The sequence below is a fragment of the Ursus americanus genome, chromosome 11 (genome assembly GCF_024610735.1).
Source record: "Ursus americanus isolate L20-20 chromosome 11, mUrsAme1.1.p, whole genome shotgun sequence".
Lineage (NCBI taxonomy): Eukaryota > Metazoa > Chordata > Mammalia > Carnivora > Ursidae > Ursus > Ursus americanus.
In genome coordinates this window covers 24613666-24636857 of record NC_142137.1, presented here as the reverse complement: position 1 = coordinate 24636857, position 23192 = coordinate 24613666, and the positions used below count along the sequence as shown (strand labels likewise).

Genomic DNA, 23192 nt, shown 5'->3' with positions numbered 1-23192 from the left:
TTCTTGAACTTGTGGCCCATTTCTTTTAAGTTTTGTCACTTGTGATTTTTAAACTTTTCTTTAGTTCACTGAATTTTCTGAGCCCTTTTTGACAAATGTTACCAGTAGTTAGAGGCGATAAACCAATGTATCAGCTGTTCTAAATTAAAAATTAAGATTATCAATTTGCTTAGTTTTTGCTGCACCTGTCCTACTGGTTGTGCCATTTCTCTCTCTGCTCTTCCCCCTTAGCCAGAAAGAACTTCCAGCTCACTAGAACAGATTGCTATCCCTCCCACAAATAAGCACGGTCTTACACATTTGGCAGCATTGAAAAGGCTCCCTTCAAAAAGCCTAGTTAGAAGCTTCCTCCAGAACTCCTGTGAGTTAGTGGTGTGTTTATTACAACAGACCTTTCATCATTGTCTTCATTAAACCTGGTCCTTGTCTCATAGGAAGGAGTGGAGAGAACTGTTCTTTCATAGACTTCATCAATGGCTTTATTAAAGCTACTCATTTATATTAATCAGCATGCAGATTAGGGCTCATCTGGGTTGTTTGTGCCCAGGTGGTGGGTGAGTAGATTTACCCCCTATTTGGCCACTGCGCTGCTCCCTGTGTTCTTCAGAGGTCGCTTCTCCACTGAGGTTGCCAGCCTGGAAGCTCTGGCTGAGCACTGGGGACTGAATCCACCTGGAACAAAGTCGTTTGCTTAAACCCAGTTTGTAAATGATAAAGTGCTTTACAAATGTTAGATGTTATTATTGGTCTCTACGGGAGAGCACCACTCCTTCACCAGTTCCTCACCTTGGTGATGTAAGTAAACCTTTCCATCTTTCAGTGCATCTCTCAAATGCTTCGTTTGTATGAAGAGGAACTAAAGAGTGAAGCTCGCTGCCCTGGTTACTATTAGCAGGCTCTTCGGCATCCTTTATCTATAGAAGTGTTTTTCTTTTTTTTTTTTTGTCTTTAAAGATTTTATTTATTTGACAGAGACAGCCAGCGAGAGAGGGAACACAAGCAGGGGGAGTGGGAGAGGAAGAAGCAGGCTTCCAACAGAGGAGCCTGATGTGGGGCTCGATCCCATAACACCAGGATCATGCCCTGAGCCGAAGGCAGACGCTTAATGACTGTGCTACCCAGGCGCCCCAGAAGTGTTTTTCTGTAAGACATTTTTACTGACAATATAGTTTTTGTGGCTAAAAAAAAAATCTTGACTATATCCCTTCAAATATCAAAGCTCTTTGGACAGGACACATTTACACTCGATCTGTCTTTTGTTCCTCCCAAGATGTATATGAGAATTAATTCTTCCCCAAGGGCGGTTTACCTTTGCTACTGCTTCATGCATTGCTGTTCTTCCTGGAGGCGGGGGAAGGAGTGCAATAAATTTGTGTGTAATTAATGCCATCAGCGCTGCAGATGCGTGCACACACGACTGTTTCCTTTGCTAGCAGCTGTTAAGAGTAGTAAAGGCTGTGTGTTCATTTGCCTCCTAAATAGAGTGATGGATCACACATTGTCTTCTCATTCCACACTGTAGTAAAAACTGTCATTAAAATAACCTTTCTGGTGCAAGTTTTTGACAGATGATTATAAATCTGTAATAGCCTCCATGGTTTCTATATACCAAACAAGTTAGATACATAGCAACCTTTTTTAAGTCAGTTAAAATACAATGTCAGCTCAGATAAGTTATGCTGGCTGGAGGTTTCATTGAGTCACATTAGTTGATAGTTAACATTCTTCTAAAGATGTAGCTGTAGTTATAATTTGGAAGAGGTGATCCTTTGCTCCTGTCAAGTGGTCTGATTTACTAGTTAACCATCTACAACGCAGTTGGGACTCTTCCGTCTGTGAAATGCTAACTGACAGTGTTCCTGGATCCCATTCATTGCAAGAGGCACAACTTGTCTGCGCAGAATGTTTACCACCACTTACCGATCTTATGTATCTTACATAATCCAGGGATTTATATACTCCGAGGACTATTGATTGATCAATATATTGCAGAAATCAGTTTGTGGACACAGCTTAGGAAGGCTTTCCGAGACAAAAAGCAGAGCATGCTCCCCAACTCCCCACCCCAGCCCATGGAAATAGGTTTATTGTTTTACCTGATCGTAAAAGCAGTACAATAAAGGGAGGCAGAAAATGTAGTACATTGTAAATTTAAGCCATTATAAGCTTAGCAGTTATAAATTGAAGCAGTTCAGAAAAGTCGAAAAGGAACATTTTTTAATTAAAAATCATCCAGGAGCTTACCACTAACACATTATCATTCTCATTAATGTTTTGTTGTTCTTTCAGACTTTTTTCTCAGCACATATAAACAGAGATTGACCTCATTTTGTTTTAAAAATTCGTGTTGTGCTATTCTGTTTGGTAACCAGCTTTTTTTCTTTTCCTTAAGAAGATATTACAGATATCTTTGTATAGCAGTGTGAGGGATGTTTTTTGGTCATCTTTCTCTTACCGTCCCTATTTCTCCCTATTCCTATTTTTTATGACAAGAATTGTAGTACAGCTCCGGGCATAATCACCACAACACCTTTTTGTGAGTGTATATGCATTGCTTTTGCTTTTCAGTTAAGAGAAATGTTTGAATTATAGTTACCCTTGCCAAAAGATAAAGAATGAAGCAATTATATATTCCCCTGAGACTGATGAAATTTGTCCTCTAAATTAACCGTGTAAGAAATTCATTCCATCGGTTACACCTCAATAAAATAATAATAATAAATTTATTCCATACAAGGTGGCCCGAGAAGCCAGCTCATAACATTGATAGTCGAAACAGTTACCACTTCTGGCTCACTGAAATCTAGGGTGTTACTCAGAAGATTGGGGGATAGTATGTGGCATTGCTGTACAGTCAGATTTCAACAGGACGGATTGGAGAGAAAAGCATTTTTGTATTGCAAGTGCAGGTAAGCAATTCTGCCATTCTTGCACCCTCCACAAATGCAGAAAATAAAGAAAGAAACTTATCTCCTGTTTGATTACTCTCCAGACAGCTAACGTAAACTTTAGAACATTAATGGTGACAGATTCTCTTCTGTCCTGCGTAGTTACTCAGTAGAGAGGAAGCCTTGCAGCCAACTAGAGCCATTTGTTTGTCTCCACTTTGCACTTGAACCTGATACCATTCTGAATCCAATCGTATGAATTCTTCCCAAGCATTAGAGTCATAAGACCCAGAACTCAGCAATGTTGACTTTTAATTGACCCATGGAGGATGTTTTTGTCAGCTGGTGGGGTAAGCTACCAGTTATAATGGTTTAAAAAACGGAAATGGTTTGGAAAATGGAAAGTGTTTCAATTATGTATCATTATGATTCTAGGTATTGAAACCGAGGGGGACTGGGTGCAAACACTTTCACAAAGAAAGTAATCAGAGTTCAGACAGAAAGGTCCACGTGAAGAGAACAGATAAAAATAATAATCTGAGCGAAGATGACTCATCAAAGCTTACCAAAAAGCAGTTTTCAAATTTACATGCCTAATTATAAATACTAAGATTTGCATTTCTAGAAGCTCGGAATCAGAATTGGAAGGGACCTTAAAGAGTTATATTTTGCAGCTTCCCTCACTTTATAGTTGAGAAAACCCCAAACTCGAAGAAATTAATCGGTTTGCCCCAGATCTCACAATGAAATTAGTGGTAGGCCTTGATGTAGAATCTGGGCCCTCTGGCTCCTAATGCTCTGCTCTCTTTCATTACCGTCCTCTCATTTGTTGGGCTCCCAGGAGTGGCTAACATTGACGCTCTTTTAGTCTGTCTTCTTTTTGTAGTAGAAAATATTTGTGAGGCGCCTGGGTGGCTCAGATGGTTAAGCATCTGCCTTCAGCTCAGGTCATGATCTCAGGGTCCTGGGAGTGAGCCCCACATCGGGCTCCCAGGTCAGCGGGGAGTTTGCTTCTCCCTCTCCCTCTGCCTCTCCCCTCTGCTCATGCTCTCTCTCTCTGTCTCAAATGAATAAATAAAATCTTAAAAAATAGAAAGTATTTGCTTGTCTCCCATGGGCCTGAGTAACAGAAGTCCTTTAATCTTATCTAGAGCACCAAGAAGTGGGGGGCTTGGGCCCTTAGTCCCAGGAGATCTGGCAGTTAGGCTTCTGGATTCTCTGGCTGCCACTATCCTTGCTACCATTTGGGGTTGTTGGAACAAATCACTCCACAAGAAACAAAGGGAGAAGAGTGTCATTAAGCAGGTGTTTTCTAGGGCACCTGGATGGCTCAGTCAGTTAGGCATCTGCCTTCGGCTCAGGTCATGATCCCAGGGTTCTGGGATCGAGCCCCGCATCGGGCTCCTGCTCAGCAGGGAGCTTGCTTCTCCCTCTCCCTCTGCTGCTCGCCTGCTTGTTCTCGCTTTCTCTCTGTCAAATAAATAAATAAAAGCTTTAATAAAAAAAAAAGCAGGTGCTTTCTTATATTTAAGTACATCGGGTATCAAAACAGGTGAATGCCTATGTTAGTAAGGCATATATTGAAAAAGGTCAGATTGGGGCGCCTGGGTGGCACAGCGGTTAAGCGTCTGCCTTTGGCTCAGGGCGTGATCCCGGTGTTATGGGATCAAGCCCCACATCAGGCTCCTCTGCTATGAGCCTGCTTCTTCCTCTCCCACTCCCCCTGCTTGTGTTCCCTCTCTCGCTGGCTGTCTCTATCTCTGTCAAATAAATAAATAAAATCTTTAAAAAAAAAAAGAAAGAAAAAGGTCAGATCGTTAAATGATCTTGTTGAAGTATGTGTAGCTGGTAGTCCTGTGGTCTTTCTAGAAGTATTACAATTTTAAAGGAGGATGATAACCACATCTCTCTTCGGTATAATTTTAAAAGTAAAGTCAACATTTCAGGCAATGGAAAGAGATTTATGTGTGCACCAAGGAAGTCACCCATGCCTGGGAAACATTCAACTCCTCTAGGCTATTCCTGCTTTTTGTAATTTCCTACCTTCCTCGACTTCGTAACCCAGGGAAGTCCAAAGCTTCTTCCTCAGTGGTTGTCATTGGCTATGGAGGTGTAGTCTGCTCAAATAAGTAAAGCTTATTTGGAAGTATGGGTCATTTATAAATTATGAAATTGTAAGTGCAGGTCTGCCTTTATTTGCCAATTACAGTAAAGAGAAAAAGAGCAAGAGAATAAAATGCTTCTGTTGCTTCTGCCTGGTCTGGAATTTCAAGGAAGTAAAGACGTAGTCTAGTTATCCAGAGCCATTGTTAAAAGTTCATGCCATCATTTTGACGTTGAGTGTTGGACTTTCTCTTTATAAATCCCTCTTCACTTTACCAGTGCTGGTCTCAGAGCTCAGACTGTTTCAAAACCATAACATTTCTTAGTGAGTGATTGATCTGTATTACGTGTCCAGCCATCAGGGGGATCTTGAGATGTTGCTTGTATAAACTGTAATCCAATCTAATGCTGTGCATTTAGTTACAATCTTTCATAGACCTATTGGCGATATTCTATCCTCCTGGATTTGGGAATAGGGCTTATCTGATACCTTCAGGGGAAAAAAATCCATTCATTTTCTTTCTTCCCCACTTAAATAACTCAACACATCTGGTAACACTGTAGGATCATTGTCCTTCTAGTTCCTCTGCAGCTCATATTGCTACAATATTTCTTAAGTATTTGGTTACCTAAAGAGCAATGTGATTAAAAAAAAAAAAAAAGACTTTGTATAAGTCTTACAAATTAACCCATCTGTAGAGCTAAAAAAAAAAAAATGCCTTTAATCAGCACAATTTCCATATCAGCAGCCTTGTCTGTGTTATACAGTATGAATGTAAATATAAATTTGGAGATAAATGCCCATGTGTTAAAATTTTAAAGCAGCTCTTTCCACAAATTAATATAATTTGCCTCTAAGAAAATGTTTATTAAATCTAGGGTACCTGAGATTAAAGTATCTTGTTGTTTGGGTCTGTATCCTTTGGCTTAATAATGTCTTCAATTACAAGAATGATAAAAGCTGAAACAAAATCCTTTAATTCAATCAGAACTGAGCTAAATTTTAGGAAGCAGAGAGTGGGAATCAGATACGGGAACTGCATAATATAGGAAGCTAAATACACAAGATATTAAGATTTTGTAAGAAGAGGTTTGGGCTGCTTTGAGGAATTCCTGTTTGAAACGGCTGCATTGAGCATTGGAGTAAATACCACTGTTTTATTCTCCTGAATTAAAGTGGTTTATGCAAACAACTCTAAATTGTACAGTAGTTCCAAAGAGACTGTTTTCTGCTTGTTTTACATTCTGGAACAAGTTCAAAGCTTTTGATTTTGCTTGATTTTTTTTTTAATAGCCTGAGCCTTGGAAATAATACAGGTTTGATGAATATGATTTCAGTATTGCAGTTCTGTAAAAAATTTTCAGTGTTTATGGTACATTTGACCCAGGGGCCCTACACCAAATACATCCACAGTGCATTTTAAGTAAAACAGAATGAACACATTTGAAAGGTTAAACATTCTTTTGCTTTTGCTTTTCTTTCTGTTTTAAGTATGAAAATTAGCATTGTAATGGCTCCCAGAATGGAGATATTGAAAAAGTATCCACCTGACAGAAATAAACATACAGAAAATAAATCGAGTTAAGATTTCATTAGGTATCTGAAATTTAAGCTTATGTTCAAAATGGCTATTACTGAATTTTCATGTTTATTAGTTCAATGCTATGCTTGTAAGATTTTTTTTTCTTGAATTATGCCTGAAAAAATTGGATCACAGCTCTAATATCCAGGTGGGCAATGCCATTTGCCAGGATCTTTGTATGTAACCCCATTTTTTCTATCAAGCACAAATACTGCCTTGCTACTAAGCCTTCTGAGGCATTCTGAGGTAGAAATGGGGACAAAATTGTGTAATTGTTTCTCTTCATTTTTTTATTGTTTTTTTTTTAGGTTGTGGAACTTTTAGCAAGTGCTCTTATGGACTTGGTACAAGGAGTATACCATGAAAATTCTACTTCAGCAAAGGTAAGGTTTTGGTATTCATTATAAAATGTTAAGTTAAAAACCCTCGTGGCAAAACTAGAATTGACGAGCGAAAATGTCATTCTTGTTTTGTGTTTAAATTGTACATGACATTTTTTTTAGATTAGTGTTTTGGCTACAAATTCATGGCCATACGCTTAGTACATAGCAGATTTAGCCAATTAAAACAACCTCTTATCCTCTGGCTGGATTCACAGTCTGTTCAATCTGCAGCAGCCCAGGAGACACCAGGATGCCGCTGGCTGGCAGGTAGCACTGTCACCAGGCAGGCAGGCTGGAGAAGCAGCTTGTGCTGAGGTGGCTGGGCCCAGCCTTTCCCCCAGAGGAAGGGGCCTTCCATGTCCCAGAAGAGTAGACATGATCTGAAGAAGACGACTTTTGGGGGGCATGAAGGAGGAAGGTCTATATCCAAGATCCAGAATTTACGGCATTATTAAATTCTCTGCGATAAGAAGTAGGATGGTTGTGCAGCTAGATCATTTTGATTAATTATAAAGATCTAAAATTAAGGTTTTTCGACTCATTTAACAGGACATCTTATGGGTTAGGTTTTATTTCTTTAAAATGAAGTTATTTCATTTTGGTAGGATATTGAATGTGAAGCAATTGCCTCATTGACCACCACCGTCATTTAACATGGTATATACTATGGGATTCCTATCGTAGTGTTTCATTATTCTAACTTCTTGAGCGTCGGTATTAGCAAGATTTCACTCACTGCAAATTAGAGAAAATATGCACGTATGCACATCTTAGGCTTTTTGACATTTTCATTTGAAAAAAGAAAGACAAATTTTACTGGAAATGAAACATAGGGCATGAGCAACTTGGATACGAAATTTAGAAGTATAACCCAGGGACTCTGGATGGTTCAGAGAATGGTAAGTAAAATATGAAGAATTGTACCTTGAATGTCTGCTAACATTTGGGTCAAGGAACCACAGCTCCCAGTAGGCATATCTAGCTTCACCTAAGCAGCAAAGTGCTATGTGGGGGCCTGCCAGGATATATGACCACAGCGGGACCCCCTTTGCTGCATTTTTCAAAAACAATGTCCTTCACTACCATAGCTGAGGGTTAATAGCGGGTTGTAAAATGGAGGATTCCCAGTCTAGTTCCACTCGTAAAAAGTTGCCTCGTATATACTATAATGAAGATGATGATGGCTGAGCACATAACACTGTGGTAAGTAATTCATCTGTGTTTCTTCATTTAATCTTCTCAGAAATCCTGCTAGCAGATACTGCTGCTTCCCCATTTTACATATGTGAAAACTGAGGTTTAGAAGAGATGAAATAATTTGCCCACTCTCATACCACTTAATAGTTGAGATTTGAACTCCAGAGCTCAGATTCTTCACCTCTCATTTTTTGCCTCTATACCTTAACGAACCCGGATTTGTTAGTCTCCCTCTGCCATACCTGAGACCCCACCATATATGATGATTATAGTGACCTCTTCTGGTGGTTGAGGCATTGTTCTCCCCTGGGATAGTTCCAAGGTATCGTTCCATGTAAGATATTAATAGTTTACAGTTAAGTACCTTAATTTTTAAGCAGAAGTGTTATTACTGGTTTTAGAGTTCTTGATTTATTCGCTCTTACCCTTTGTCCACTATAATTAGCCTAATTCGTTAATAATTTTGTGAACATTTGTTAAGTACTTTCTGTATGTCAGGCAGACCTCACAGCAACAACGGTAATATGCTTACGAGAGTGTTTATACTCTCTTTCTGTACAGTCGCCCATGAAAAGGGTGGCATGTGTTGGTATGCCCATTTTACAGAGGAAAAACCTGAAATTCAGGGATGACAAAGGGCAGGAAAGCAGAGTGTCTGGAAATTATTTGTTGCTATATGTTTCACAGTGACACGATCTGAACCCACATTTTTTGACTCCAAGTCCCACATAATCTGCTTCTTCCTGGGAAAGAGAAAAGAGGAAGCAAGCACAGTCTTTGAAGGACTGTTGATCATACGTGCACTGCCACTTAGCAAGCTCTAATTGCTGACGTTGATTAGCTAGTTTCACTCACAAGAATCTGTAGCAGTGCTTTTGTTCATCTGCCCTCTTTCCCTACCATCTCCTCAAACAGAGCCCTTTAAAGCACTAGAGACCTTCTTTAAGCAATTACATTTCTGAATATAGCCAAACCATTTAAAGAGCTGTTTTGGTTTTGTGTTTTGTGTGTGTGTGTTTTTTTTAATAACGGAAGCAGAATGCACAGTTGAACTGAAGCTGTGGGAGAGCTTCTCGATGCCTCCATTTGTGCCCCAGGTCCAATTTGGGTTAACCACATTTCCCTTCCTAACCAGAAAAATTCTGGCTTTTTTCCCCCTCCTCTTAAGTGTGCTGGCCATTGCAGTGGCAGTTCGGAATTCGGGTTTTCGGACTTGGCCCAGGAATCACTTCAGAGGCACAGAGAGCACTGCCCCACATGGAGTGCCTTCAAGGTTTTCATGTTCTGGCACTATTGGGAAGCAGCCACAAGTGGGGGTCATGTGGGAAGTGAGTGGCACAACCTCCGTAGCCGTGGGCCAATTCGCTACACAAAAGAATTGCTTTGTGATTTAAAATCAGCTGCAAACCATTTCATCTCCCTAGGGAGAAGAGAATACACTAGCAGTCTGTTTTCTATATGGCTACTTAATGCAGTGATGGAGAACCTGGGTAGTACAAAAATAGCTTTCTGTGGAGTCCTATCTCTGTGACCAGGGTAGATGCGTTAAAAGCAAATGGAGGGGAATTACAACTGAGCATGTTCAAAACCATCTTCTCCAGAAGTTTGTAGAGTAATTATCTAATCCTCCTTTAAACCATGAAAATCGAGGTGACTCGTGTCAGTAATACTTGACAGATCATAGATAAATTGCGATCATGTAATCATTTCAAAGTAATTTTGTAAATTCATCCTTTGTTCTAGTCATTGAAAAATAACATTTTTATTTTTGGGTTTGCTACTGTGTGAGCCATTTTTTCCTTATAATAGAAATGAACCATGTGCTTTCTTTAGTGTTTATAATATTTCCCCTCCCACTACCTGTTCTGTTGTTGTTGTTAGCTAATTGGGAAAAAGCAGATTAAATAGAAAAATTGCATTTAAAATGCAATGGTTGTTTACCATTCTAAGAGTTCCCCAGTCAAGTTGTGCCATGTTCATGATATTCATGTTACTCACTGTACACAGTAAATATTTTACATTTTAGCAAAATTGGCTTTGAATCCACAGACGTTTATATCTAAAATCTTTTTGACATAATTCTCTTATACCTTGTTTCTAATTGGAAAAGTAACTCATGTTCATTAAATAAAAATTGAAAGCACAGATAAAGGTCAAGAGGAAAATAAAAATTATTTTACATAAACCATTCCCCAGAATTGAATTATGATTACACTTAAGTGTATTTCCTTCTAGATTTCATTCTGTATTTCTTCCATTTTAGAGTTACTATTCTATAAAAGTTTTTGTCCTGATTTATTCCCCAGGATTTATTATTAAAAGTCTTCAAAATTGGGACTCCTGGGTGGCTCAGTTGGTTAAGCATCTGCCTTCAGCTCAGGTCATGATCCCAGCCCCTCATTGGGCTCCCTACTCAGTGAGGAGCGTGCTTCTCCCTCTCCTTCTCCCTCTGGCTGCCCCCCCCCCCACTTGTACTCTCTCTGTCTGACAAATAAGTAAAATTTTCAAAAAATAAAAATAAAAGTCTTCAAAATTTAATTTTAATGGCTATTTAATATTTCTCCCTACTACTATACTATAATTTACTGAACCATTCCACAATTTTTAGATACTTACCCTGGTTTTTTTTATGAATTTAAACAATATTGTGATGAACTTAGTGTATATAACTCTGTTTCACACTATTTGCTAAAAAAATCTGAAAGTGAGATTTTTTTTAATCAAAAAGTGAGAATATTTTCAGTATAGTCCTATGCAGAAAAAGTTTGCTAGCCTTAGAAAAAAGCCTGTTTAAGGGGCACCTGGGTGGCTTAGTTAGTTAAGCATCCAACTTGATTTCAGCTCAGGTCATGATCTTAGGGTTGTGGGATGGAACCCCGTGTCAGGCTGTGCACTAAGGGGGGGAGCCTGCTTGAGATTCTCTCCCTTCCTCTCCCTTTGCCCCCCCCCAATAAATAAATAAATTCTTAAAAAAAAAAAAAAAAAAAAGAATGCCTGCTTATAAGGTTGGCCCTTGGCTGGCATCCGGAAACTTGGATTTTAGAAGTCTCTACCATTATCTAACTGATAAGTGAAGCTCACTGTACCCAAACTGAGCAGAAACCCAACAGTCAGACTCCCAACTGATTGAGCCACCCAAGTGCCCTCCTTTTTAATTTTTTTGAAAGATTTTTTTTGTAGAATTAGTTTATTTCTTCCTTAATTGTTTGATAGAATTCATTAGTGAAGCCGTCAAACCTTTCTTTGTGGGAAAGCTGGGTTGTTTTTTTTTTTTATTTTTATTACAAATTTAATGCTTTAAAAACTATTGGACTATTTAGGGCTATATGTTTCTTCTTGAGTGAACTTTGATAGTTTATGTCCTTTAAAGAAACTGTTTATTTCATCTAAGTTGTCATATTTATTAAAGTTCTTAATAATATCCCCACATTATCCTTTTAATATATATAGAATTTGTAGTGATGTCATTCCTCACATTTCTGATACTGGTAATCCTCCCTCCCCCCCGCCCCACCTACCCAAGAGGCTTAACAATATTATTGATTTCAAAGGACCAGCTTTTGGTTTCACTGACTTTCTGTCTTTTTCACCTTTCTATACTCTTTCTTCCAATTACTTTGGTTTTATTTCTTTTTTTTAAGTTTTTTAAGCAGAAATCATTCGAGATGTTTTCTTTTTTCTTTTTTTTTTAGATGTTTTATTAATTTATTTGATAGAGAGAGAGAGCACAAGCAGACAGAGCAGCAGGCAGAGGGAGAGGGAAAAGCAGGCTCCCCTCTGAGCAGAGAGCCTAACTCACGTGAGGCTCGATCCCAGGACCCTGTGATCCTGACCCAAGCTGAAGGCAGAGGCCTAACGAACTGAACACCCCCCACACCCCAAGACCTGTTTTCTTTTCTAATATGACATTTAGTGCAATGAATTTCTCTCTGAGTGCTACTTTAGTAACATCCCACAGATTTTCATTGTGTTGTTTTTAAATTTTCATTCAGTTCAAAATACTTACTAATTTCTCTTTTGATTTTTTTTTTTTTTTGACTCAGTGATTATTTAAAACCTTGTTATTTGGGCCCCTGGGTGGCTCAGCCATTAAGCGTCTGCCTTTGGCTCAGGTCATGATCCCAGGGTCCTGGGATTGAGCCCCGCATCGGGTTCCCTGCTTGGCGGGAAGCCTGCTTCTCCCTCTCCCACTCCCTTTGCTTGTGTTCCCTCTCTCGATGTCAAATAAATAAATAAAATCTTAAAAAAATAAAAAATAAAACCTTGTTATTTAGTTTGAGTGTTTTGAGATTTTTCCAGATATCTTTCTGTTATTGATTTTATAATACCATTGTGGTTAGAGAACATATTTTATATGGTTTGAATTTTTTAAATGTACTGAGAGTTGTTTTTTGACCCAGATATGATCTATCGTGGTAAGTTAAAAAGAATATGTATTCTGCTGTTGTTTATGAAGTGTTATGTAAATATCAATTAAGTCAGATCAGTTGATAGTGTCTTTAAAGTCTTCTATATCTGTAATGGTTTTCATTCAGCTTATTCTCTCACTAAGAGACGAGTATTAAAGTCTGACTATAATTGTGGATTTTTTTTTATTTCTCCCCATAATTCTATCAGTTTTTCCATCATATATTTCAAAGCCCTGCTTTAGGTTCATTAATCTTTAGGATCCTTGTGTTATTTTGATGATTTGATCCTTTTATCATTATCTTTTTTTTAATGACCTTTTTTTAGCCCTAGTAATATTCTTTATGTTTATTTTTCTGTTGTTTTGTTTTGTTTTTTCTGATCGCTACCTTATCTGATACTAATATAACCACTCCAGCTGTCTTTTGATTAAAATTATGATATATCTTTTCCATCCTTGTACTGTTTTTTATTTAAAGTGGGCTTCTGATATGCAGCATTTATTTGGATCTTGCTCTTTTATTCAGTCTGACAATCTCTACCTTTTAATTTGTGTGTTTAGATCATTTACATTTGATGTGTTTATTGATATGGTTGCATTTAAGTCTGCTATCTTGTTATTTGTTTGCCATTTATCCCATTTGTTATTTCTTCCCTTTTCTTCTTTTTCCGACTTCTCTTACATTTATTATTTACAGTGCCATTTTGCTTCCTTTTTTACTTGTTAACTACAACTCTTTACTGCATTTTTAGTGGTTACTCTTGAGTTTATAATATATGTCTTTAACTTATCACAGTCTAGTTTCAAGTAATAGTATACTGATACTTACAGGGTAGGAAGCTTACAAAAGATTATTTCTACTTCTCCCCTCTCAGGCTTTGTGTTATCTCATATATTTAACTTCCATATACATTATAAATCTCACAATACAGTGTTACTATGTTTGCTTTAAACATTCAATTATATTTTAAAAGGACTTAAATTTTTTTTAAGTCTTTTAAATTTATCCCCATAGTTAATATCTTCAGTGCTTTTCATTTCTTTCTGTCAGTCATCCAGATTTCCATGTGGTATTATTTTCCTCCTTCCTAAAAGATTTCTTTCGACATTGCTTATAGTACAGGTCTGCTGGTTTTAATTCTCCCAGCTTTTGTTTTAAAAAAAAAAAAATCTTTATTTTGACCTTGTTTTTAAGATATGTTCACTGGATATAAAATTCAAGATTGACAAATTTTTTTCTTTCAGTGTTTTAAAGATGTTGCTTCCTTGTCTTTTCACACTGTTGCCAACAAGAAAGTTACTCCCATCCTTATTTTTGTTCCTCTGTACATAATGTGTCTAAATTTTCTCATGCTGTTTCTGATTTTCTCTTAGCCATTGGTTTGGACTATTTGAATTATGTGCTTTGGTGTCATATTTTTCATGTTTCTTGTGCTTGGGGTTCATTAAGCCTCTTATATCTGTGAGTTGTTTTTGTCACATTTGGGAAAATTTTGGTCATTATTTCTTCAAATATTTTTTCTATCCTCCTCTCTCCCTCTCACAGGGACTCAAATTACTTGTGTAATAGGCTGTTTAACATTATTCCAGAGCCCAATGATGCTGTATTCTTTTTTTTCCCAGTGTTTTTGTCCTCGCATTTCATTTTGGATAATTTCTATTGCTGTGCATTTAAGTTCACCAATTTATATCTTCTGTGTTTCTATTTAACATGCTCAATGTTTCTTCTAGATCTTAGACTATATGGACCACAGTTATGAAAACTGTTTTAATATCCCTGTGTACTAATCTATCATCTGTGTCATTTCTGAGTTGATTTCAATGACTGATTTTTCTCCTCATTATGCATTGTGTTTTCCTACCCCCTTTTTTTTTTTTTTGCATGCTTGGTTATTTTTTTTTTTTTTAAGATTTTGTTTATTTGACAGAGAGTGAGAGCACAAGCAGGTGGAGCAGCAGGGAAAGGGAGACGCGTGCTCCCCACTGAGCAGAGAGCCCGACTTGGGGCTCGATCCCAGGACTCTGGGATCATGACCTGAGCCAAAGGCAGACACTCAACCAGCTGAGCCACCCAGGTGCTCCTGCATGCTTGGTTATTTTTGATTGGATGCCAGACACTGTGAATTTTATTTTGTTGGATTCGATATTTTTGTATCTCTATAAATATTCTTGAATGTTCTTCTAGAATTTAGTTAAGTTACTGGAAAAAGTTTGATCTTTTCAAAGTTGTGTTAGCCAGGAACAAAATAGCATTTAGTCTGGGGCCAGCTTTCCCCACCTCTAAGGTAAAACCCTTCTGAGTACTCTACTGATACCCTGTGAATTATGAGGTTTTCCAGTCTGACTGGTGGGAACAGGAACTATTCCCAGCCCTGTGTGCACTCCAGGGGTTGTTCCCTCTGTACCTTCTGAATGATTCTTTCCTCAGACTTTGATAGTGTTGCTGCACCCAAGCATTGGTAATACTCAGCTGGAGACTTCAGGGAAACCCTCTGTGCAGCTCCAGAGCTCTCTGTGCAGCTCTCCTATCTTGAGTACTCTGTCCTGTGTACACTAGCCCCTACTTTGAACCCCTTTGGCCTCTCTAGACACACTGAACCATCTTCTCAACTCAAGGAGACTGACAGTTAGGCTCTACTGCAACCTGGCATTCTCTCTAGGCAATCAGCTGGAACAATTTTAAGACTCATTTATTTCCCACCTCTCAGAGATCATGGTCATTTGTTGCCTGATTTCAAATGTATTAAAGCTCTTGCTTCATATATTTTGTCCAATGTTTTAGTGGTTTCAGGTGGAGGGGTAAATCCAGTCTGCTACTCCATCTTGGTGGAAGGGCCAGTACTCATGACTATTTTTTGATTTGTGTTGTAATGACTTTTTAAAAAATAATAAATATAGCATTTTCCTCCTATAAATTTTATGGTGTCTTTGTGTTGCTAGTACCCTGTGTGCTTATTTTAGCGTGTCTATTGCCATGTGTACTTCAGCCATGAGAATAAGAAATCAAAAATGGCTTCAATGTTTTGCACCCAGTTTACCGGGAAAAAAAAAATGATGATAGATTTGACATAACAGAGGCTTGGTTATAGAGAGAAGTAGATGCATTTGGATGAATCATATTAATGTTGAGCTGTTGGCAAACTCTCCAGATGGAAGAGTCAAGAGCTCCAGAGAGGTAATATGGGAATTCCTTTTTGTAGACTTATAGGTAAATCAGTTTGGGTAGACAAAGTAACAAAAAGTTTAGGAAAATAAAAATAGAATGGAGAATATGGAAAGAAGTTGAAATTGTAGTCAGCACTACTACGATATAAGTAGACTTTGAATTTGACATTGTTTCTTCCCAACTAAGTCTGAAAGAGGCATATGTTGTGTTCTGAATTTGTCATTATTTGATGATCAATTCTATAGATAATTTTTGTATAGAAATTTTTTCCTGAAATTAAACAAATAGGAATATATGTGATGGGCCCATTGATGAATATGGTTAATAATAGCTTCATCATGGGGGCGGGCCTGGGTGGCTCAGTCGGTTAGACAGCTGACTTCAATTCAGATCATGATCCCAGGGTCCTGGGATTGAGCCCTGCGTTGGGCTCCCTGCTCTGCGGAGAGCCTGCTTCTCCTTCTCCCCCACTTTTGCTCTCCAACTCTTTCTCTCTCTCTCTGCCTCTCAAATAAATAAATAAAATCTTAAAAAAAAAAAAAAGCTTCATCAAAGAATTGCAAACAGCCAGGGTGCCTGGGTGGCCCAGTCGGTTAAGTGTCCCACTCTTGGTTTTGGCTCAGGTCATGATCTCAGGGTGGTGTCATTTAGCCCCATGTCAGGCTCCACGATCAAATCAAATCTCCCTCTGCCCCTCCCCCCACTCACTCTTGCTCTCTTGTTCTCTCTCTCAAATAAATAAATCTTTTTTTAAAAAAAAAATTGCAAACAGTCAGTTCTCTCAACATCTACTCAGGAATCAGAGGATGTGTAGTAATTTTATATCTCGGTGAAGATATTTCTTTTTGATGGAAACTGAGAGAGTAAAATTCTATCTCCTGATACTTTAACATAATAAAAAGACTGAATTTGGGATATCTAGATAAAGTGTTTCACATTGGATGCTGGTTGAATTGTTTGTTGTCATGAATCCTACATTAGCCATAGAGCTAGATGAGGCAGTTTTGATGAAGTGCTTGTTAGTAAACTTGTACGGAATTGCGGCTGTGTGCACGACAGCACACTGAATGCTACTGGATTATTCACAACAAAACTACATCCAAAACACAGACTTGCCCTCAAGGACCTGATGATACACGTAGCTTAGAGGGTAAACACACACAGAAAACCACTGGAGAGCAGTTTACCCATAAGACCACAGGGAAAATGTTATGGTACAGGATAAATACGGAGGAGAAAGTGCAGCATTGAGAGAACGCTATTTCAGGGGCGCTCCTTAGAGGAGGTAATTTTCTTTTAAGTTGAGCCTAAGAAGTTATAGTAGAAAGGAACTCAAAGTTTTTGGGGTTTGTTGGGATCGGGAAGTCACCTGTGAGCTTTGGCATTGTGTATTCATCCATTTAACATATCTTTTGAGCGTCTGCTCTGGCAGACGCTAGCCATACAAGTGCTCAGGGAGGAAGACATCTTTGCCTTCAGGGAGCTTACATCTTAGTGGAGAGGCCAGCTCTAAACAATCATATACATGAGTGACCAAGAGAAATAACTGAGTTATAATTGTATAGCAAAGAACTGAATGAGGAGAAGTGATAGTGAGGTGTTAAGGGAGTTACTTTAGACTGGTTGGTCATAGAAGTCCTCTCTGAGGAAATAACGTTCAAGCTGAGCTCTGAATGACAAAAAGCAGCTAACTGTGTGAAAAAAGAACAGAGGGAAAAGCATTTCAGGAAGAAGAAGCAACTCAGGCAAAGGCTGAAGGAGGAATCAGCCTAATGTATCCGCAGAACAGAAGGAAGGCCTACCCAGCTGGCACACATTGGATGAATAGTAGAGCGGTTGGAGGGAGGTGCCAAGAGGCAGACCGGTAGTATGAAAATACGTATGACACCAACATGCAGGTGTCTTGGATGCAGGCTCAACTAAAACCAAGAAACTTATCGTTTTGTTTTAGGGTTACCCCGGTATTACCCTAGGCCTGCTCATTCCTGCTCTATTATGTGCCAGAAGCTGTGCTCGATAAATCAGGTACCTATGTACTGAGAACTAAGGTAGAGACAGTTGTAGTTGGAGCTACAGCAAAGGGGCCTTGCTAGGAAAGGTGGTCGTTTTTAAAAGGGATCCATGAGTCAGTGGGTAGGTCTTGAACATTTGTATTGGGGAGTTTGGATTTAAAATAGTAAATAAGAGGAATGTGCCATGGGATCTTATACAATGAGAAGATCTGTGACAAAGATTATTGTAGAATCTGGATAAGATCAAGCAGAAGCCAAAAAAATTAGAAGTGGAGAGGCCAGCTGGAAGAGTGTTGAAATAACACGGGTCTGAAGCGACAGACAGGATTGTTAGCAGTGGAGGCACGTGTAGGGCAAGGGCCCAGTGGTTCAGCAGGTATTCTCTCTCTCAACTTATTAAGTGATTGACAGTTTATGTCTCCTGCTTTCTTACTGTCTCGCTGTGTATTTCGTGGAATTGAGTCAGCGTTCATCATGTTTTAACCTGTTCTTTATGTAGTGCAGCCTTTGGTTTTAATGCCTAGTACCCTCTAAATAGCATTTTGCCGTAAAACTTACTGCATTGCACAAAAATATGTTTTAAAAAGTAATAGACAATAATTAGAAATGTAGGGTATTTGTACAGGTTGGTTTCAGTCTCTTTGTCTTCAGATTATAGTATTTCTAGTCTTTCATGAGGGGCCCCAAGCTGAAACCACCCAGCTGAGCCATTCCTGAATTCTGAACCAAAGAAACTGTGAAACATAATACGTGTTTCCATGTCCTTTGCCATTTAACTGCAGTCTTCTCTCACTGTGGGCAGGGTGTACTTGCATGCCCTTGAACTCTGCACCCAGCCATTTGACTTGCTTTAGCCAATAAGAGGCTCTCTTGGGCTTCTGCGATCACTGTGAGAAAGCCTGTTCTGCCTAGACTTCTAGAACAAGAAGAATGAGGAACACTTGGAACAGAGCCTCTCCAGCCAACCCAGAAACATGCAGTGAGAAGCGAAGCCACCACTAGATTAGCTGAATTCAGCAGATCCACAGACATACGCACAAATGATGACTGTTTTGAAGCCACTGAGTTTGGGGTAGTTTTACCAACAGTGAATTGGAGTGAGAAAGAGTCAGACAATCTATGGGGACCTGGAGGTCTAGGCCAAGCCTGTCATGAGCGTTCTGATTGGAGCAGTTGTCTGGAGACTTCCAGCCTGAGGACCCAAGCCCTGCCTTCCAGGGCTAGGAACTACTAAGTAACTGGATTGTCAACCCTCCTCAGGCTGAGGAGAGCAGAGAATCGGTACTTGGCATTTCAGGCAAGCCATGTCAGGGCTGTTCGAGAAGCATCTACAGTGAGGTGCTTTTTGTGCGTGTTTCTTTAAGTTTTTATAGTTTATTAATCCTCACGAAAAACCTGCACAATCCCCACAGGTAAACTCACTATAGACCGTGCTCCTTCTTTTTGCCAGCACTCCTCCTTTCGCCTTGGCAAACCCCCTGACTTTCTTCAGTCTGTTCCTGTGTTCCTTTCACTGTTTTCTTGGGTTCTTTTCTTTTTCATACAGGCCATATCATGTTAGCCTGTATTTGGGTTCATGAATCGTAGGTCATGCTAAAGCCAGGTGTCTTGCCACCACCAAAATGAGCTTTGAATCCAAATACAAAGATGACATCCAGTGTGGTCTTGTTCCTTTTAGCAAGTTTTTCCTAAATTTCTGTCGAAGTTACTGTTGCCTTCCTAGGATGAACGACATCAATGACCATTTGTTTCCACTGACGTAGTTAGTTGGTCGTGAACTTCTTCCTTGTGATAGTTAACCATGTTGTTCATGATGGCGGTCATCCTCAGGTAGCCAGAGAGGGATACAGTGTTTCTTACGGACACGTCATCGTGCAGTGTGCGAACAGGAGCAAAAATAATGTGGAAAATTCAGGGTATTGCAGACTCTTCCCATAAAAATGGATGAAGGGGGTGCAAGGGAGGTTGACTAAAGAATCAGTGAGTTTGAGTTCAAAGAAACTAACCTTTTCAAAGTGGAAGGGAGTTCATATTGGAAGTTTTCTTTTGTAGATTGGAAATGGGAAAACTTTATTTTCCTTTCTTTGGAACTAAAAATATCCCGTGTGTGTATGCGTCTCTGTGTGTATGTAAAAACTATCTTTAAAAGAAAACGTGTATTTTAAGAGATTTAGAAGTGAAACAGTGAGTGCTGTATAAAAGCTTTAAGATACTCTGGAGTATATTTCATTGGTACATTTACTCACAACCTGTCCCTCACATTGCACCCAAGGCGTGTATTAACGAGCTAATAAAGCATGCCATGTCATGTTTTATTGTTTGCTGGGCATCTGTTCAAGCTTATATCACTCACATATCCAAGACTTTGAAGATGCTAGTGGTGGTGATAATAAATACCTATAATTTTACTAACATCCTTTTTTCATAAAGTAGGCACAGTCTTAAATCATTCATTGCAAATAAAAATGTTGAGTTTATTCAGATTTAAAGGCTACTGAGAGTGGCTTAAAATGTTTTCTTTATTATGAAATGTATCACTCATACAAAAGAGTATATATGATAGATACATATATAGTTTAAACAATAATAATAAAGGTACCCACCACATTTAAGCAATAGTACTGTATTTTTTTTAACCCACAAAATGTTTTTATTTAAAGGAAATAGCAGCAAATGTATTGTGAAGTAAACATATTAGAATCAAATGTAGGAGTATTAGGTTAGATATATGGAGGTGAAAAGTGAAGGTTGACACAGATACTGAGAAGGCAAAAAAGCTGTTGGTGACTGAGACAGCTTAGTACTTATAATGGTCCTTTCAATTAAGGAGACCCTCAAGTTTAGAGTAGGTCTGGTTGGTGAATGTTTTTATTTGTTCAGTGTTTAAATTGAATTTGTACACCATTTAGAGGTACTCTGGGTCACTCACTGATAGCTATCACAGCAAAATATCTTAAGAGGCAGTTTATTTGCCTGAGAGATAAAACATGACTATTAAGCATGTAAATTGTTTAATAGAATACCATTCTGATCACAGGACAAGAATAGACCTTTCAGAAAATGAAGCCCAAGCCTTCAATTACCAGCTGTCTATATGCCAGTGAGTCTCAATTTATAGCTCCATCCCAGACCACTCCTGAGCTCTGGAGCTAAATATTTTGCTGCTTATTCAATATTTCTTCTTGGAGCTCTTACAGGCATGTTAGACTCAGTACATATAAGACCAGATAGATGATCTTTGCCTCCAAACCCACTCCATTCATCTCTGTCTTCACAAAGAGCACGACTGTTTATCCAGATTCTCAGGTCAAAAGCATAGCAGTCATCCTTAATCCTTCTGCCACTCACCAGGCTTACCCCCATGGCTGCCTTACCCCATCTTCTCATCACCTTAGCCAGCAGTGTAACTGGAAGGGAGAGGAGAAACCAGTTGCTCTCCTGAGCACTCTTCAAAAGTAGAGTGTGGTGGTTTAAAAAAAAAAAAAAAAAAAAAGACACAAAATTTTTTACTTTCCTCCCGTGGTCTCTTATTAAGCAGTGAGGATCTATGTCCCTTCCCCTTGAATCTCGATGGGTTTGTGAAAGCTTCAACCAATAAAGTACTATATGCTATAGGACTTCTCAGACTCAGCCATAAAAAGGTCTCTTAGAATGCCCGCTGTCTTGAAACACTCCCTCTATCTGGTCTCTCTCAGAACTCAAGCAACTCAGCCGCCTGCTAGGAGAAGTCATGTGGCCAGCCCGCAGGGAGGTGCTCCAGTCCTCAGTCCCCGCAGGGCCTCATTGATGTGTGGGTAAATAAGCTATCTTGTTGGAAGTAGATCTCTGGTAACCCGGCTGTCCCAGCCCCTAGCCAGTAGATCATCCCCAGCTTTTCGAGTCTTCCTCACTGAGGCTCCAGGAATCACGTGGCAGAGACCAGCCATCTTCTGTGTTCCCTTTCTGAATTCCTGACCCACAGAATCTGTGAGCGTCATAACATGGCTGTGGTGTTTATGCCGCTAAGGTGTAGGGTGGTTTGTGATCAGAGACAGATCATCAGAATATAGATCTTTTCAGCATATTTGAAGGCACTATGTTAACGTGATGGCTGTGAAGACTATGCTGAAAGATGGGGAACAGCATAAATATGCTCAGAACATCGCTGACCGACATTTACGCAGGTGCTTGTGTTGGTCAGCTTGAATTGCCACAATAAAATACCACAGACTGGTTGGCATAAACAACAAAAATTTATTTTTTCACAGTTCTGACATGCAGGTTCTGGCTAATTTGGAGCATCAGGGACAGTTAACATGATGACTCTGTGATCTCGGGGTTTTCTGTCTCTGCTCTGCCTCCTGGCGTCCTATTTATGATCTGGCTGGTGGCAGTTTGGCTACAGTAGTCCTGGGTATGTCTGACCGAGCCGCATCCAGAGGAAACAGTACCTAGTTCCCCTTGGGTCTCTTTCGGGGAGTCTGCTAGTGGACGTGCCTCCTGTCTCACTAGCTAGAGTGAGACCACATGCCCATCCCTCAAGTAATCATTGGCAAGTATTCCATGAAACAACGGAATATGCAAAACGACCTCCAAAGTACGAAGGAGCTATAAGACGGAAGAAAAAGGCAGGCAAGTTCAGTTTGATCAAAAAATAGCTTATTAAGGGGACTTAGGGACAGAAGTGTGTTTTTGGCAGCAGCAAGGCTGCAACCCCACCTCCCTTGGGACCTATTTTTACAGCCTAGAGGCTGGGAGCACATACTAGAGAACCACCAAGAGGACAGTGCTTAAGAATAGGTGTGTGTCCTGGTCCTGTCTTCCGGGCAGATCAAGGGCGTCAGGACCAGAGGGTGTACTTAAGGGTGTGGTTACATAAAAGGAAAGAATGTGGGAGGGGAAGGGAGCTGTGCTCAGGGAGGTGCAGGTCCCAGAACCGTGGTCATGGCAGATTAGTCCAAGATGGTGCTAGTCTCATTTACACATCAGAGCAGCAAGTACCTCAACAAAATTACTACATCTTGTTCGTAAGAAGGGAGAGGGGAGCGGATCCTGGGTGAGCAGCATCCTCCCCCTTACCTTCCGGGCTAATTCCAGTTTATTATTCAGAACAAACTCAGCTCCAGCAGTACCCACCCCTCCTTCCCCCACCCCCGCTGCTCTCTTCTCTAACTCTTCCTTAATAGAAGTATTCGCTCCCTTCTCTGTGCTATATGCACAGCTCGTTTTTCACATACCAAACTACTTTCTAGTTACCCTGTTTCTCCCCTGCTGAACTTGTAAGCATCAAGAAGTAATGCCTAATTTTTAAATCCACAGTGCTCGGCATATAGCAAGCACGCAGAAAAATCAGTTCCCTGCATCTATTGCACATCTGTATGGTATCCCAAGCAGCAGCGTGCGCTGTGCATTTCAGAGCAGGCCACATTTGCTCTCGGTGCTGTCCAGTCTGTTCATCTCAAAGAATTATTCA

At 39.5% G+C, this 23192-nt stretch overlaps 1 protein-coding gene and 1 pseudogene across 4 annotated transcripts in view; one reads left to right on the top strand and one right to left on the bottom strand.

The window, feature by feature from the left end:
- PDSS2 (decaprenyl diphosphate synthase subunit 2) overlaps positions 1-23192 on the top strand; it is a 233325-nt gene that overhangs the window by 155751 nt on the left and 54382 nt on the right. For all 4 annotated transcript variants that reach the window (XM_045806956.2, XM_045806957.2, XM_087865360.1 and 1 more), the window contains exon 4: positions 6883-6957. In XM_045806956.2, coding sequence (XP_045662912.1) covers positions 6883-6957 — 75 coding nt within the window. The remainder of the gene's footprint in view (positions 1-6882; positions 6958-23192) is intronic.
- LOC148109249 (small ribosomal subunit protein eS24 pseudogene) lies at positions 19125-19485 on the bottom strand (annotated as a pseudogene).